Raw genomic sequence first — 13,171 nt, forward strand, 5'->3', positions numbered from 1 at the left:
ATGAAGCAGAGCAGTATCAGCATTACAGAAGGTAAAGTTATGGAGAATAAGGAAACAGAAAAAAGGAGAGAAACAAAGGCAAAAGATTACAATACAAGACATAGAGAACTCAGTGACTTATTAAAGAGGAATCTGAATCATAGAAGTCCCAGAAGATGACAAAGAGAGAAAAAGAGGCAGAAGGTTTATGTGACCAATTCATAGCAAAAAACTTTCCTAATCTGGGGAAGGACACAGACATCAAAATCCAAGAAGCACAGAGAACTCTCATTAGATCCAACAAAAACCGACCATCACCAAGGCATATCACAGTCAAATCAAATTCACAAAATACAGACAAGAAAAGAATTATGAAAGCAGCAAGGGGAGAAAAGTCCTTAACTTATAAGGGAAGACAGATCAGGTTCGAAGCAGACCTATTCACAGAAACTTGGCAGGCTAGAAAGGAGTGGCAGGATACATTCAATGTGCCGAACTGGAAAAATATGTAGCCAAGAATGCTTTATCCAGCAAGGCTGTCATTCGGAATAGAAGGAGAGACAGAGTTTCCAAGAGAAAAACTAAAGGAATTTGTGATCACTAAACCACTCCTGCAAGAATTTAAAAAAAAAATTTTTTTTAATATTTGTTTTTGAGAGAGAAAGAGAGAGAAAGAGAAAGAGAGAACAAGAACGTGAGAGTGAGAGCGCGCATGGGAGGAACACAAAGAGAGGGAGGTACAGAATCTGAAGCAGGCTCCAGGCTCTGAGCTGTCAGCAAAGAGCCTGACGTGGGGCTCAAACCCATGAACTGAGCTGAAGTCAACATTCAATCGACTGAGCCACCCACGAGCCCCCCTGCAAGAAATTTTAAGGGGGACTCTTTGAGCGGAGAAAAGTCAAAACAAAAAAGACCAAAAGCAAGTAACACTAGAAAGGACTAGAGAACATCACCAGAAACACCAACTCTACAAGTAACACAATGACAATAAATTTGTATCTTTCAGTACTCTAAATGTAAATGGACTAAATGCTCCAATCAAAAGACACAGGGTATCAGAATGTATAAGAAAACAAGACCCATCTATATGCTGCTTACAAGAGACTCATTTTAGACCAAAAGACATCTGCAGACAGAAAGTAAGGGGATGGAGAACTATTACACTAATGTTCATCAAAACAAAGCTGGAGTAGCCATACTTATATCAGACAAACTAAATTTCAAAATAAAGACTGAAACAAGAGATGAAGATGGGCATAATTAAGGGGTCTATCCACCAAGAAGATCTAACAATTGTAAATATTTATGCCATCGTGGGAGCACCCGAATATATAAATCAATTAATCAAAAAAAACCTCATTGATAATAATACCGTAATAGTAGGGGACTTCAATACCCCACTGATAACAATGGACAGATCATCTAAGCAGAAAATCAACAAGGAAACGATAGCTCTGACACACTGGACTGGATGGACTTAACAGATATATTGAGAATATTTCATCCTAAAGCAGCAGAATACACATTCTGCTCAAGTACACATGGAACATTCTCCAGAATAGGTCCCATACTGGGACACAAATCAGCCCTCAACAAGGGCAAAAATACTGAGATCACACCGTGCATATTTTTAGACCACAACACTATGAAACTTGAAATCAACCACAAGAAAAATCTGTGAAGACCATGAATACTCGAGGATTAAAGAACATCCTACTAAAGAATGAATGGGTTAACCAAGAAATTAAAGAGAAAATTAAGAAGGACACAGAAGCCAATGAAAATGATAACACAATAGTCCAAAACCTCTGGTACGCAGCAAAGGTGGTCTTAAGAGAGAGTATACAGCAATCAAGGCCTTCCCAAAGAAGGAAGAAAGGTCTCAAATATGCAATCTAACCTTACACCTAAAAGAGCTGGAAAAGAACAGCAAATAAAGCCCAAAACCAGCAGAAGAAGGAATAAAGAGCAGAAATCAATGAGATCAAAATAAAAAAAAAAACAAAAACAGAACAGATCAATGAAACCAGGAGCTGGTTCTGTGAATGAATTAACAAAATTGATAAACCCCTAGCCAGGCTGTAGTAAAACTCTACTCTCCACTTGTGAGAGTGCAAGTAAAAAACACAACACCTTAGTATTATGAATAGTTTTGACCCTGTGGACCCTATAATAGAATCTCAGGAATTTCTCTTCCCAGAGATCCTCTGGCCATATTTGAGAACTACTGGACAAGTTAGTTAATGATGCTAAGAAAATTGGTTATGTCCATGAGAGGGGGTGGGGGCGGACAGGAGCCTACCTCACACCATACAATATTAAATTTCAAATGAATTAAAGGTGTAAATGTGAATAATTTTTTTAAACAAGATTAAGAGAGATTGATTTAAAGAAGAAAATACTACTTGAGAAAAATATCACTACGTTTTCAAATAGAAAGGAATTTCACAATCTTCTCCACAGTACTTGCAAATTTAGTTTATGCTCTAAATAAATAGAACCAATTCTTTGAAAAAATGAGTAATGATACAGAGTAAAATAGTAAAGTAAAAGATTAGCGCCCTGGATCAGTATTTCTTACAGTGAGATCTATCTACATCACAGTGGGGTGCCTGCGTGGCTCAAGAGGTTAAGTGTCCAAATTTGGCTCAGCTCATGATCTCGCGGTTCATGAGTTTGAGCCCCGCATTGGGCTCTGTGCTGACAGCTTGAAACCTGGAGCCTGCTTTGGATTCTATGTCTCTCTCTCTCTCTGCCCCTCCGCCACTCATACTCTGTCTCTGTCTCTGTCTCTCTCTCTCTCTCCCAAAAATAAACATTAAAAAAATAAGTAAAATAAGAAAACTTAAGTTCCACCCTGACTTACTAAATCAGAGTCTGCTGGTATGTGGCTCTGCAACAGCAAGTTTAACAATTATTTCAGGTGACTCCTATGACCACTAGGGTTCACAGAACAACCATACTAAAGCTGATTTTTTTCCCTAGTTTGAACTTAGAATATAAAGGCCCTAGTAACCAGAACAAGGATGCAAACAAAACTAGTCTGGTTCATGAAATTAACACCTGAAATTAAAGAAACTCTTATCAGGAACTGCACCTGTCCTAAAAAAAAAAATAATCAGTCTCCCGGGATGTAAGGGGAAAAAAAAAAAACTGTCGTGCATGTGCACGTGCACGTGCGCTCTCTCTTCAAATTAATCAAAATGTTTCTTTCTAAGAAATAGAACATAAAATTTATAGAACACTGAGTGAACAGGCTGCCTTCGGCTCAGTTTTGGTCATCCTCTGGTCTACCTCTTATAAATATTTAACTGCACAGAAAAGGATTACTTCATAGAAAAAAACACATCAATTCCAAGACCTTGTAATTTGGATGCAGGCGGCAGATAAGGAATGAGCTTGAATGCTCACATACTAGGACAGAGGGAGTCATCGGGATTGACACTGGAATCATGTGGCAATTGGTGGTGATGCACAGCTGGTGAAATAATGGGTATTTATGCTTTTACCAAGAAATACAAATCCTAATTTAGGCGGAGAGAAACACTGCCAGCTCACTGAAGGCTAATATGTTCAGGAGAAGTGGATGTTCACTCTTCATGTACATCTGTTTTGCTGCTTACTAGAAGGCACAACACAACAGTCTTCTCTTTGGAAACCAGAAGTCAGCACTGTGAGATGGGGGATACAAACAGAATCCTAAAGCATCAGAGATTTATGTTTTTGCATATTCCTATGATGTGCTTTTACTTGCAAAGAGAAAAAGAAAACTTTTAATAAGACAGCAGATCATAAGCTAATATACTCATCCTGCATCAACCTATTCTCAAGGTGACAATGTAGTGCCACTTATTGGTTTAAAAAGTGCAATTCTCTTTTGTAAACATTTAGAATGAAAAATTTCAAATATATTAAAAACTGGAAAAAACAGTATAATGAACTCTCTGTGCCATCTATTTTCAGTGACTATCAACTCAACTCATGGCGAATCCTGTTTCTTCTATACGTCCATCCTATTTGTCCTCACCCCCCAATTTTGAAACTGACTGTCACACATCATTTAAAATGAGATCCATAATTAAGTCATCAATGATTCTTTTCTTTGAGCACCATGTCTATAAATGCAAACATCAATATATATGCATATGTCCTCAAGTACTAAGAGGACAGAAATGGAAAAAAAAAATGTTATTATCTATTATCTTAAGCATATCAAATCCAGTAGCTTTCTCTGAGAGTGAACTAGTGAAAAAGACAGAGAGAAATATAGAAAGGGACAGAAAGAGAAGTACAGAGATGCAGACAGAGGAAAAAGATTTTATGAGTATAAACCCAGCTACCCATTCATCAAAAAATGCTCTCTCCCAGTTTCTTCATGTATAAAAATAAGCTGATGGTATTATTAGAGTAGTCTAAAAGATCGGGGGACCTGGGTGGCTCAGTCAGTTAAGTGTCCGACTTTGACTCGGGTCATGATCTCACGGTTCGTGGGTTTGAGCCCTGCATTGGTTCTGTGCTGACAGCTCAGCGTCTGGAGCCTGCTTCAAATTCTGTGACTCCCTCTTTCTATGTCTTTCCCCTGCTTGCATGCTGTCTCTCTCAATAATACATAAATATTAAAAAAAATTTTTTTAAGAATAATCTAGATCATTTACAATTCAAAAATTCTGGAATTTTATATTGATTTCATATAAGTAAACAAGTGCACAAGTAAACAAGAGCCATTCATAAGCAATGCGTTTTTTTTTTTTTTTTTTTTAGTTTATTTTTTGAGAGAGAGAGAGAGGGTGAAGCAGAGAGAGAGAGAGAGAGAGAGAGGGAGACAGGAGAGAGTGCAAGCAGGGAAGGGACAGAGAGAGAGGGAGAGAAAGAATCCTAAGCAGACTCTGCACTGTCAAAAGAGAGCCTGAGGCTCTCTCAAACTCACAAACCGTGAGACCATGACCTGAGCCAAAATTAAGAGTTGGATTCTGGGGCACCTGGTTGGCGCAGTCGGTTAAGTGGCCACCTTCAGTTCAGGTCATGATCTCGTGGTTCATGAGTTCCGGCTCCATATCAGGCTCTGTGTTGACAGCTCAGAGCCTGGAGCCAGCTTCAGATTCTGTGTCTTCTCTCTCTGCCCCTCCACTGCTTGTGCTCTCTCTCAAAAAATAAACAAACATTAAAAGAAAAAAAAAAAAAAAAGAATTGGATGCTTAGCAACTGGGCCACCCAGGCACCCCAGCAATGTGTTTCTTTAAATGACTTTCAAACTTTATAAATAAAAATACAAAAATAAAAATCTAAACACGAGAATCTCTATGTATACCCTTTGTAATTTCATCCACACTATATGCAATATAAAATGTACTTTTCAATTCCTTTTGTGAAGTTCTTCATAATAGGTATATAATCCAACTTCTAACTATAATTATTCCTCTTGACATCTTAAAAAAATAATAAAATATAGATAAATCCTGTCTTTAGGACCCTCATGTGTCACATATCTTTATTTAAAAAATTTTGCAGATACTCTTATAACTAAATCCTCTAGATGAAGTCTAGAATGTTCTATAGCAAATACTGTTTTCAAGAACTAAAAAAAAACCCTGTTTTCAAAGGACTAAATTAAATTATAGGATAACTAAATTATAGGATAGAGTTATACTATAGTAACATGCTCTAGAACAATCCACAGGGTTCAAATGAGTCATAGTTTATGCCAAAAATATCAACAGCATTAAGTTATTTAAAAAATACCAAGAACATCAAAGGTTATAAGCTAAATACAAATTATTCAATTTTTTTTAGCATAAAAGGAAAACACATTATGTTGGAACCTGTGAAATGTATAAAATACACATATTTTTTTCAATTACAGGATTTCATTTTTAAATCTCTTACAAGTACTAATTATGAAAATTGCTGACAATATATACACTATCTTTAGATAATTCCAAATCCAAATCTTGTGATACCTCTTGCTTATACGTTATTCAGTGAGTTTACAAATTCTATAGAGAACAGTGTGTATTTTATCTGCCAATACTGCAGATTACTAAAGCTGACTTGGGGAATATTATAATGAAAAAAATATAAAAAACTAAACAGAATGGTATGTATTAAGAAGGAAAATAATTACGTCAGATATTGTTAAAATACACCTTTAGTAAAGAGCCAATGATACTTGGTCAACAATTCAAATTTATTCCTGAGAAAAGCATATTCAACATTTATTCTTTAATCTCATTTAGTTAAAATATACATTTACTAATACAATTATTTTATTTATTTGAGAGAGAGAATGCCAAACAGGCTCTGCACTGTCAGCACAGAGCCCAATGTGGAGCGTGAACTCACAAACCGCAAGATCATTACCTGAGTCGAAACTAAGAGTCAGGAGGTTAACCAAATGAACCACCCAGATGCCCCAACTAAAACTATACAACTTAAAAAAATTTTTTTAATGTTTATTTATTTTTAAGAGAGAGAGAAACAGAGTATGAGCAGGTAAGGAGCAGAGAGAGGGGGAGACACAGAATGTGAAGCAGGCTCCAAGGTGTCAGCACAGAGCCCGATGTAGGGCTTGAACTCACAAATGGTGAGATTATGACCTGAGCTGAAGTTGGATGCTTAACTAACTGAGCTACCCAGGTGCCCTTAAAACTATACAATTTTCACTTCAACTGGGGAAGATGTAGGGGAAAGAAAAAAAATGGATGTTCAGATAACCTGTAAATCTCATCTGGGTCCAGAGTTTAAAAGTATTTTTGATCAATTTTTTTCAGTTCTCTATTATCTATAGATCCTAGTGATCAGGATGCACGCTATAGTCACCCCTGAACACATGACCTTTTTTCCAATTAACACATAAATCCAATCAGAGTGTATGCTGATCACTTGGATTTGTCTTTTTGGGGACGTTGGTTGGGGGGGGGTGCTGGCTTCTTTTATTACCTATTTAACGGAAAGATGTTTTATTCTTCATATTATATGTAAGGTTGAATACTGTGTGTGTGTGTGTGTGTGTGTGTGTGTGTGTGCGCGCGCAAACTAATCAATTTAAGCTACATAACCTACAAAAGTAGAAATTAATGTATTTCAGTTTATTTTTCCAATTTTCTAGTCAATCTATCGAAAGTACCATAAGAAATACAATTTGAGGGAAAAAAGGGGTGAGCTAATTGATCCACAACTGAATGATCACTTTCTCAGTAATGAAGAGCTAACTCTAACAAAGCAGGGGCTTAACATATATCAACTTCCTCCATATACAAGTTGTTCAATTTTAAACCCTTTTGAACAATTATTATCTATAATCTGCCTATAGATTATTTGCTAATTGTATAACTGATTTGTTTGATCATCCCCTTCACAGATACAAACGAGAGCCTCTGAACGCACAAAGAATGGAAAGATATCCTGTACCCTCTGCAATCATTTTCCATCAGTTGTGACTAATGCAACAATTCTGGAATTACTCTCAGGCATTAATTGCACTGTATATACCCTAATAAGACAGGGACAGCCTCCCTGAGGATTTAAGGATCATAGTTTCTGTCGCAGGACTACAGATGAAGATTCTGTTTTTGTACTACTACTCTTTATTCTGTCACTGTAATTTTTTAAATTTCCCATGAATTAAAAAATTTTCACATGAATTATGTTTCTATAAAAATATACAATTAAACTGGATTGGAGCCAAACGCAAAACCAAACTTCCAATGAATACATAGTAAGGAGTCAAAATGTACCTTATGGCCTCTGAATATTAAACATACTATACTTTATGTCCTGTGCTAAAGTTTACAGCAACTTATCTCTTAGTACCACATATGCTGATTATGCACAGTAATCACAGCACTGTAACTTGCAGAGGAAAAGCACTCACACTGTGCTGACTCTCGATCTCCTCGTGCTTTTGCTGCAGTGCCTGGGAGGCCCGGATGGAGTCTCCAATCCCCCACTGGGCTCGTAGTTGTTCTGATCCAGGCCCTTCAAGCCAGTTCACAACCTATAAATGAAAGTTGAGATGAAACAATCAAAAGCTTCCCAAACATCCACTGTTTTCTCCTCCCAAAGTTCCTAAAGTATTTTTAATTTAAATTAAATTCTATTGTAAAGGCAATAAATATTTCTTTTGGAACTATATGGCCATAATCTGACAACTTGGTTCCAAAATCAAAATTTGAAAGCATGTACACTACAGCACCTTAGGCTTTCAGCCATCTGATCACCTGCCAGGCTAAAAATGTGGAATGCCCCCATAAAAGAGGATTAAAAATTAACATATGATAAGAAATAAAAGAACTATAGGATTTAGAGTTGTAAAGAATATGAGAAATGACACTGGTCAAATTTCTTATCTACCACTTAAGAAACTGAGTTTCAGAGATTGACTTCCCAAGGTAATATAATCCATTATTAAAAACCTAGGACACAGAAAGCCATGTGTCCTGACTCATAGTCTTAACGTTCTCAAAATACTGCTAAAACTAAATGAATTAACTAATATGAAGCTAAAATACCATTTTTCTCTGTTTGAAAATTAAAAACTGTAGTTTTATACTACTAGAGTACACAAGAGGGGTCCTGGGATGAACTAAACATGCAGACCCACAGACCATCTGAGCTCCCACTGGTACTGCTCAGTAGGATGTAAGGTGATGAACTAAGTTTGCCAGAGCAGCATCAAATGTTTTTCTTCTGCCAAGTCCCTGAAGCAGTCTAACAGTTCAGGCATAAGGAGATGAGATCCATATGGGACATATTTGGGGGGCACTCTGGAATCAAAACTCCATACCCCACAGTGGTCATGCATACTATAAAAGTCCTAAATTCAGAGCACCTAGGTGGCTCAGTCAGCTGAGCGTCCGACTCTGGATTTCAGCTCAGGTTGTGATCTTGCGGTTGTGAGACTGAGCCCTGCAACGGGCTCTATGCTGACAGCATGGAGCCTACTTGGGATTCTCTCTCTCCCTCTTTCTCTGCCCCTCCCCTGCTTGCACACTCATGTACACTCACTCTCTCAAAAATGAAAAACTTTAAAAAAAAGTCTTGAATTCAAGGATGCCCAAAGTTATGCCTTCCATCAAGTATTAGTTCCCCCGTCCAGACCCAGAATTTTTACTATAAAAGCAATGTTGCCCACTAAACACAGATGACATTCCAAATTTTACATGTTTTCAAGGAAAGAGAGCTAGAGAGTTAAGCAAAGATCAAAGTTTCATGCAGAAAAAGAATTGTGTTAACTCTTCACCCAGAAACACACACACACTAAAACTATATGGACACAGTAAAATAATTTTAACAGAAAAAATATTACCATCAAGTTTTACCTGTTACTAAATTAAGGAATTCAAAAACAGATGTACAGTTATGCCCCAAATGTAAACTTAAGATAGCTCCTAAAAAGTGAATGACGGTATGTCTGTAGCATAATATTACAGACCCTGGATAGACAGGCTTACCTCAGAACTTTATAACAAAGTATTACAGACCCATACTGCATTTCGTTATTATCAGGTTAAAATTTATTCCTTCAAAAATCTAATAGTTCATGTAATTTTTAGTAGTTATATAAAAGTACATCATAGGGAAAAATCATATATATTTCTTTCAATTAAGTTTTCATATGCATTGCATTTTCATGTTACTCCAAATTGAAGTGCTACATCTAATCCTTACAAAGTACAAGGAATTTCTATCCTGTTGCTCACTTAATATTATACTATAAAACTATAATGATTTTCTATGTGGCTACAATTAAAATTTTCAGTAGCTGCAAACTTATAAAAATTTTTATGTTTGTTCTTTTTTTTTTTTTTGAGAAAGAGAGACAAAGCATGAATGGGGAAGGGGCAGAGAGAAAGGGAGACAGAGAATCCAAAGCAGGCTCCAGACTCTGAACTGTCAGCACAGAGTCTGACGCAGCGCTCAAACTCATAGACCTCAAGATCATGACCTGAGCAAAGTTGGACACGAAACTGACTCAGCCACCCATGCACCCTGCAAACCTCTGTTTTTAAGAAGACTGACCTCCTTGCCTGCCTTCCTCCCTCCTTCCTATCTGTCCAACCAACTATCCAATCAACCCACCCCTTATTAATAAAAGCTGAGTAATGTATCACATGTATCACTTCAAATACCACTTTTAAGACTCCAGGTATCTACCGTTGAGAAATCTTTTATATGCCCTAAACGTAAACTTAAGGGGTGGGTGGGTGGGTGTGTATACACACACACACACACACACACACAACACACACACATATGGAGAAGTTCATATGCAGCATTTTTTTCTCTAATTCTATGTTGTTTGCCTAGGAAACATTTTCAGTAAAGATCTTGAATTCAATGACAATGTCATGTTAGTATACATTATAAAATTGCTCTCTAAAACATGTTTCTATTGGAACATCCAAGTAAAGTTTTAACTGAGCATAACCTGTGTAAAGCGTACAAACTACTGCTTTTAAAATGCTTCTGCCAAACTGAACAACAGAAATATCTCCAGGTATATTTTTAAATATTATTAAGATTGAATAAATTGCAAGTGTTTACTAAAAGTATATGATCTTTAGTGAATTCTATCCTCATGTTCTTTGCCCATTTATGTTCTACTTTCTTAAATATTAATATATTTTCAGCTTCTTAATTTCTCTTTACAAGGTTTTAATACTAGGAAGCAAAAATTTAAAAACAAAAAATGTCAGAATATTATTCTGTATTCATGGAATAGCCTTCAGTGCTTTAATTTTCTTGGCTACACTGTTTTCAGAGTCCTAAGTTCATCTGCAAACCCTTGCTCTGAAGTCCTTTTTGGAATACAATGCTTTGCTCCTCAATATCTCTACTTTTCTGCTTTAATCTTTTGTATGAGCAGTCCTACTAGTACCCTAGGATAGGGTACTAGGGTCCTGTTTTTCTCTGTTGGCCTATGGAAAGTATCACTCTTTCACAGAGTAAGAAAGCACAGGGCATGAATTTCAATTCTGAATTCTGGCTCTGCTCCTACTAGTAGAAACACTTTGGTCTGTCCATCTTTAAAATGGCATCTATGCTACATACCATACAAAGCTGCTGTCAGGATTATACCAGTCATTAAATGTAAGACACTTACCACAGTAGATAAATACTAGTAATTGTTTCCTTCTTTGCATTTCCCACTTTTCTGAAGAAAAAAGCCTAGCTCCTCTTTATTCAGTCTTTTTATTAGGTTTTTAATTTTAATTCCAGTATAGTTAACAACAGAGTATAATATTAAGTTCAAGTGTACAACATGGTGTTTCAACAATTCTATACATTACTCAATGCTCATCATGGTAAGTGTACTCTGTAATCCCCATCCCCCCCATCTCCCCTTTGATCATTAATCAGTTTGTTCTCTACAGTCAAGAATCTGTTCCTTGTTTTTTTGTTTTTTTTTTTTTTTTTTTTTTTTGCCTTGGCTCATTTGTTTCTTAAATTCCACGAGTGAAATCATATGGTATCTGTCTTTCTCTGAATGACTTATTTCACTTAACATTATACTCTCTAGCTCCAATCATGTCACTGCAAGCAAATGGCAAGGTTTCATTTTTTATGGCTGAATAATATTCCACTGTATATATACACCACATCTTCTTTATCCATTCATTCAAGGATGGACTAAGATCCATCCTTGGGCTACTTCTGCAATTTGGCTACTGTAAATAAAGATACATTTATTGTATATGCAATAAACATGGGGGTGAATGTGTCCCTCTGAATTATTATTTTCACACTCTTTGGGTAAACAACCAGTAGTGTGATTATTGGATCATAGGGTAGTTTTATTTTTAAATTTCTGAGGATCCTCCATACTGTCTTCCAGAGTGGCTATACCAGTACAAGAGGGCTCCTTTTTCTCCACATCCTCACCAACACTTGTGGTTTCTTGTGTTTTTGATTTTAGCCATTGTAACAGGTGTGAGGTGACATCTCATTACAGTTTTGATCTGCATTTCCCTGATGATCAGTGAGGTTGAGCATCTTTTCATATGTCTGTTGGCCATCTGTAGGTCTTCTTTGGAGAAATGTTTTTTCATGTCTATTTTTTAACTGGATTATTTGTTTTGGAGTGTTGAGATGTGTAAGTTCTTTATATATTTTGGAAACTAACCCTTCGTTGGATATGTCATTTGCAAATGTCTTCTCCCATTCAGTAGGCTTTTAGTTTTCTTCATTGTGCAGAAGCTTTTTATTTTGACGTGGCCCTAATAGTTTATTTTTGCTTTTATTTCCCTTGCCTAGAAAAAAATGTTGCTACAGCTGATGTCAGAGAAACTACTGCCTGTGCTCTCTTCTCAAGTTTTTATGAGGTCAGGTCTCACACTTCGATCTTTAATCCATTTTGAGTTTATTTTTGTGTATGGTAAAGAAAGTGGTACAGTTTCATTCTTTTGCATATTGCTGTCGTTTTCCCACACTATTTGCTGAAGAGACTGCCTTTCTCCCATTGCATATTCTTTCCGCCTTAGTTGAAGATTAATTGACCATGTAACTGTGGGTTTATTTCTGGGCTCTCTATTCTGTTCCACTGACCTATGTGTCTATTTTTGTGCCAGTACCACACTGATTACTACAGCTTTGTAATATAACTTGGAAGACTAGAATTGTGATACCCCAATTATGTTTTGAAATCTTGAAAAAGATTGCTTTAGCTGTCTTGGGGTCTTTTGTGGTTACATCCAAATTTTAGGACTGTTTGTTCCAGTTCTGCGAAAAATGCTGTTGGTATTTTTGATAATAGCTACATTAAATCTGCAGATTGCTTTGGGTAGTATAGACATTTGAACAATATTTGTTCTTCCAACCTGAGCATGGAGTGTCTTTCTATTTCTTTGCACCATCTTCAATTTCATTCATCAGTTTTTCATAGTTTTCAGGGTACAGGTCTTTCACCTCTTTGGTTAAGTTTATTCCTAGATATTCTACTGTTTCTGGTGCAACTGTAAATGGGATTGTTTTCTTCATTTCCCCTTTTTACTTTTTCATTATTAGTGTATAGGAATGCAACAGATTCTGTACACTGATACTGTATCCTGCAACTTTACTGAGTTCAGTTATCAGCTCTAGTAGTTTTTTGGTGGAGTCTTTAGGGTTTTCTACATAGAATGTCAGGTCATCTGCAAATAATATTTTACTTATCAATTTTTTTTAGATTGTCTAATTACTGTGGCTAGGACTTACA

The 13,171-nt window shown here is 36.4% G+C and overlaps 1 protein-coding gene across 9 annotated transcripts in view; it reads right to left on the reverse strand.

Moving 5' to 3' along the window:
- The window catches only part of SESTD1 (SEC14 and spectrin domain containing 1), a 158,384-nt gene that overhangs the window by 28,812 nt on the left and 116,401 nt on the right, over positions 1-13,171 (reverse strand). For all 9 annotated transcript variants that reach the window (XR_015255363.1, XR_015255362.1, XR_015255360.1 and 6 more), the window contains one exon: positions 7,850-7,972. Coding sequence is in view for 6 of the 9 variants with exons in the window: in XM_086719055.1 (XP_086575181.1) it covers positions 7,850-7,972 (123 nt within the window). In the remaining 3 variants the exon portion in view is untranslated. The remainder of the gene's footprint in view (positions 1-7,849; positions 7,973-13,171) is intronic.

The sequence above is a fragment of the Puma concolor genome, chromosome C1, assembly GCF_028749965.1.
Source record: "Puma concolor isolate L17-30 chromosome C1, mPumCon1.1.hap2, whole genome shotgun sequence".
NCBI classification, from domain to species: Eukaryota; Metazoa; Chordata; class Mammalia; order Carnivora; family Felidae; genus Puma; species Puma concolor.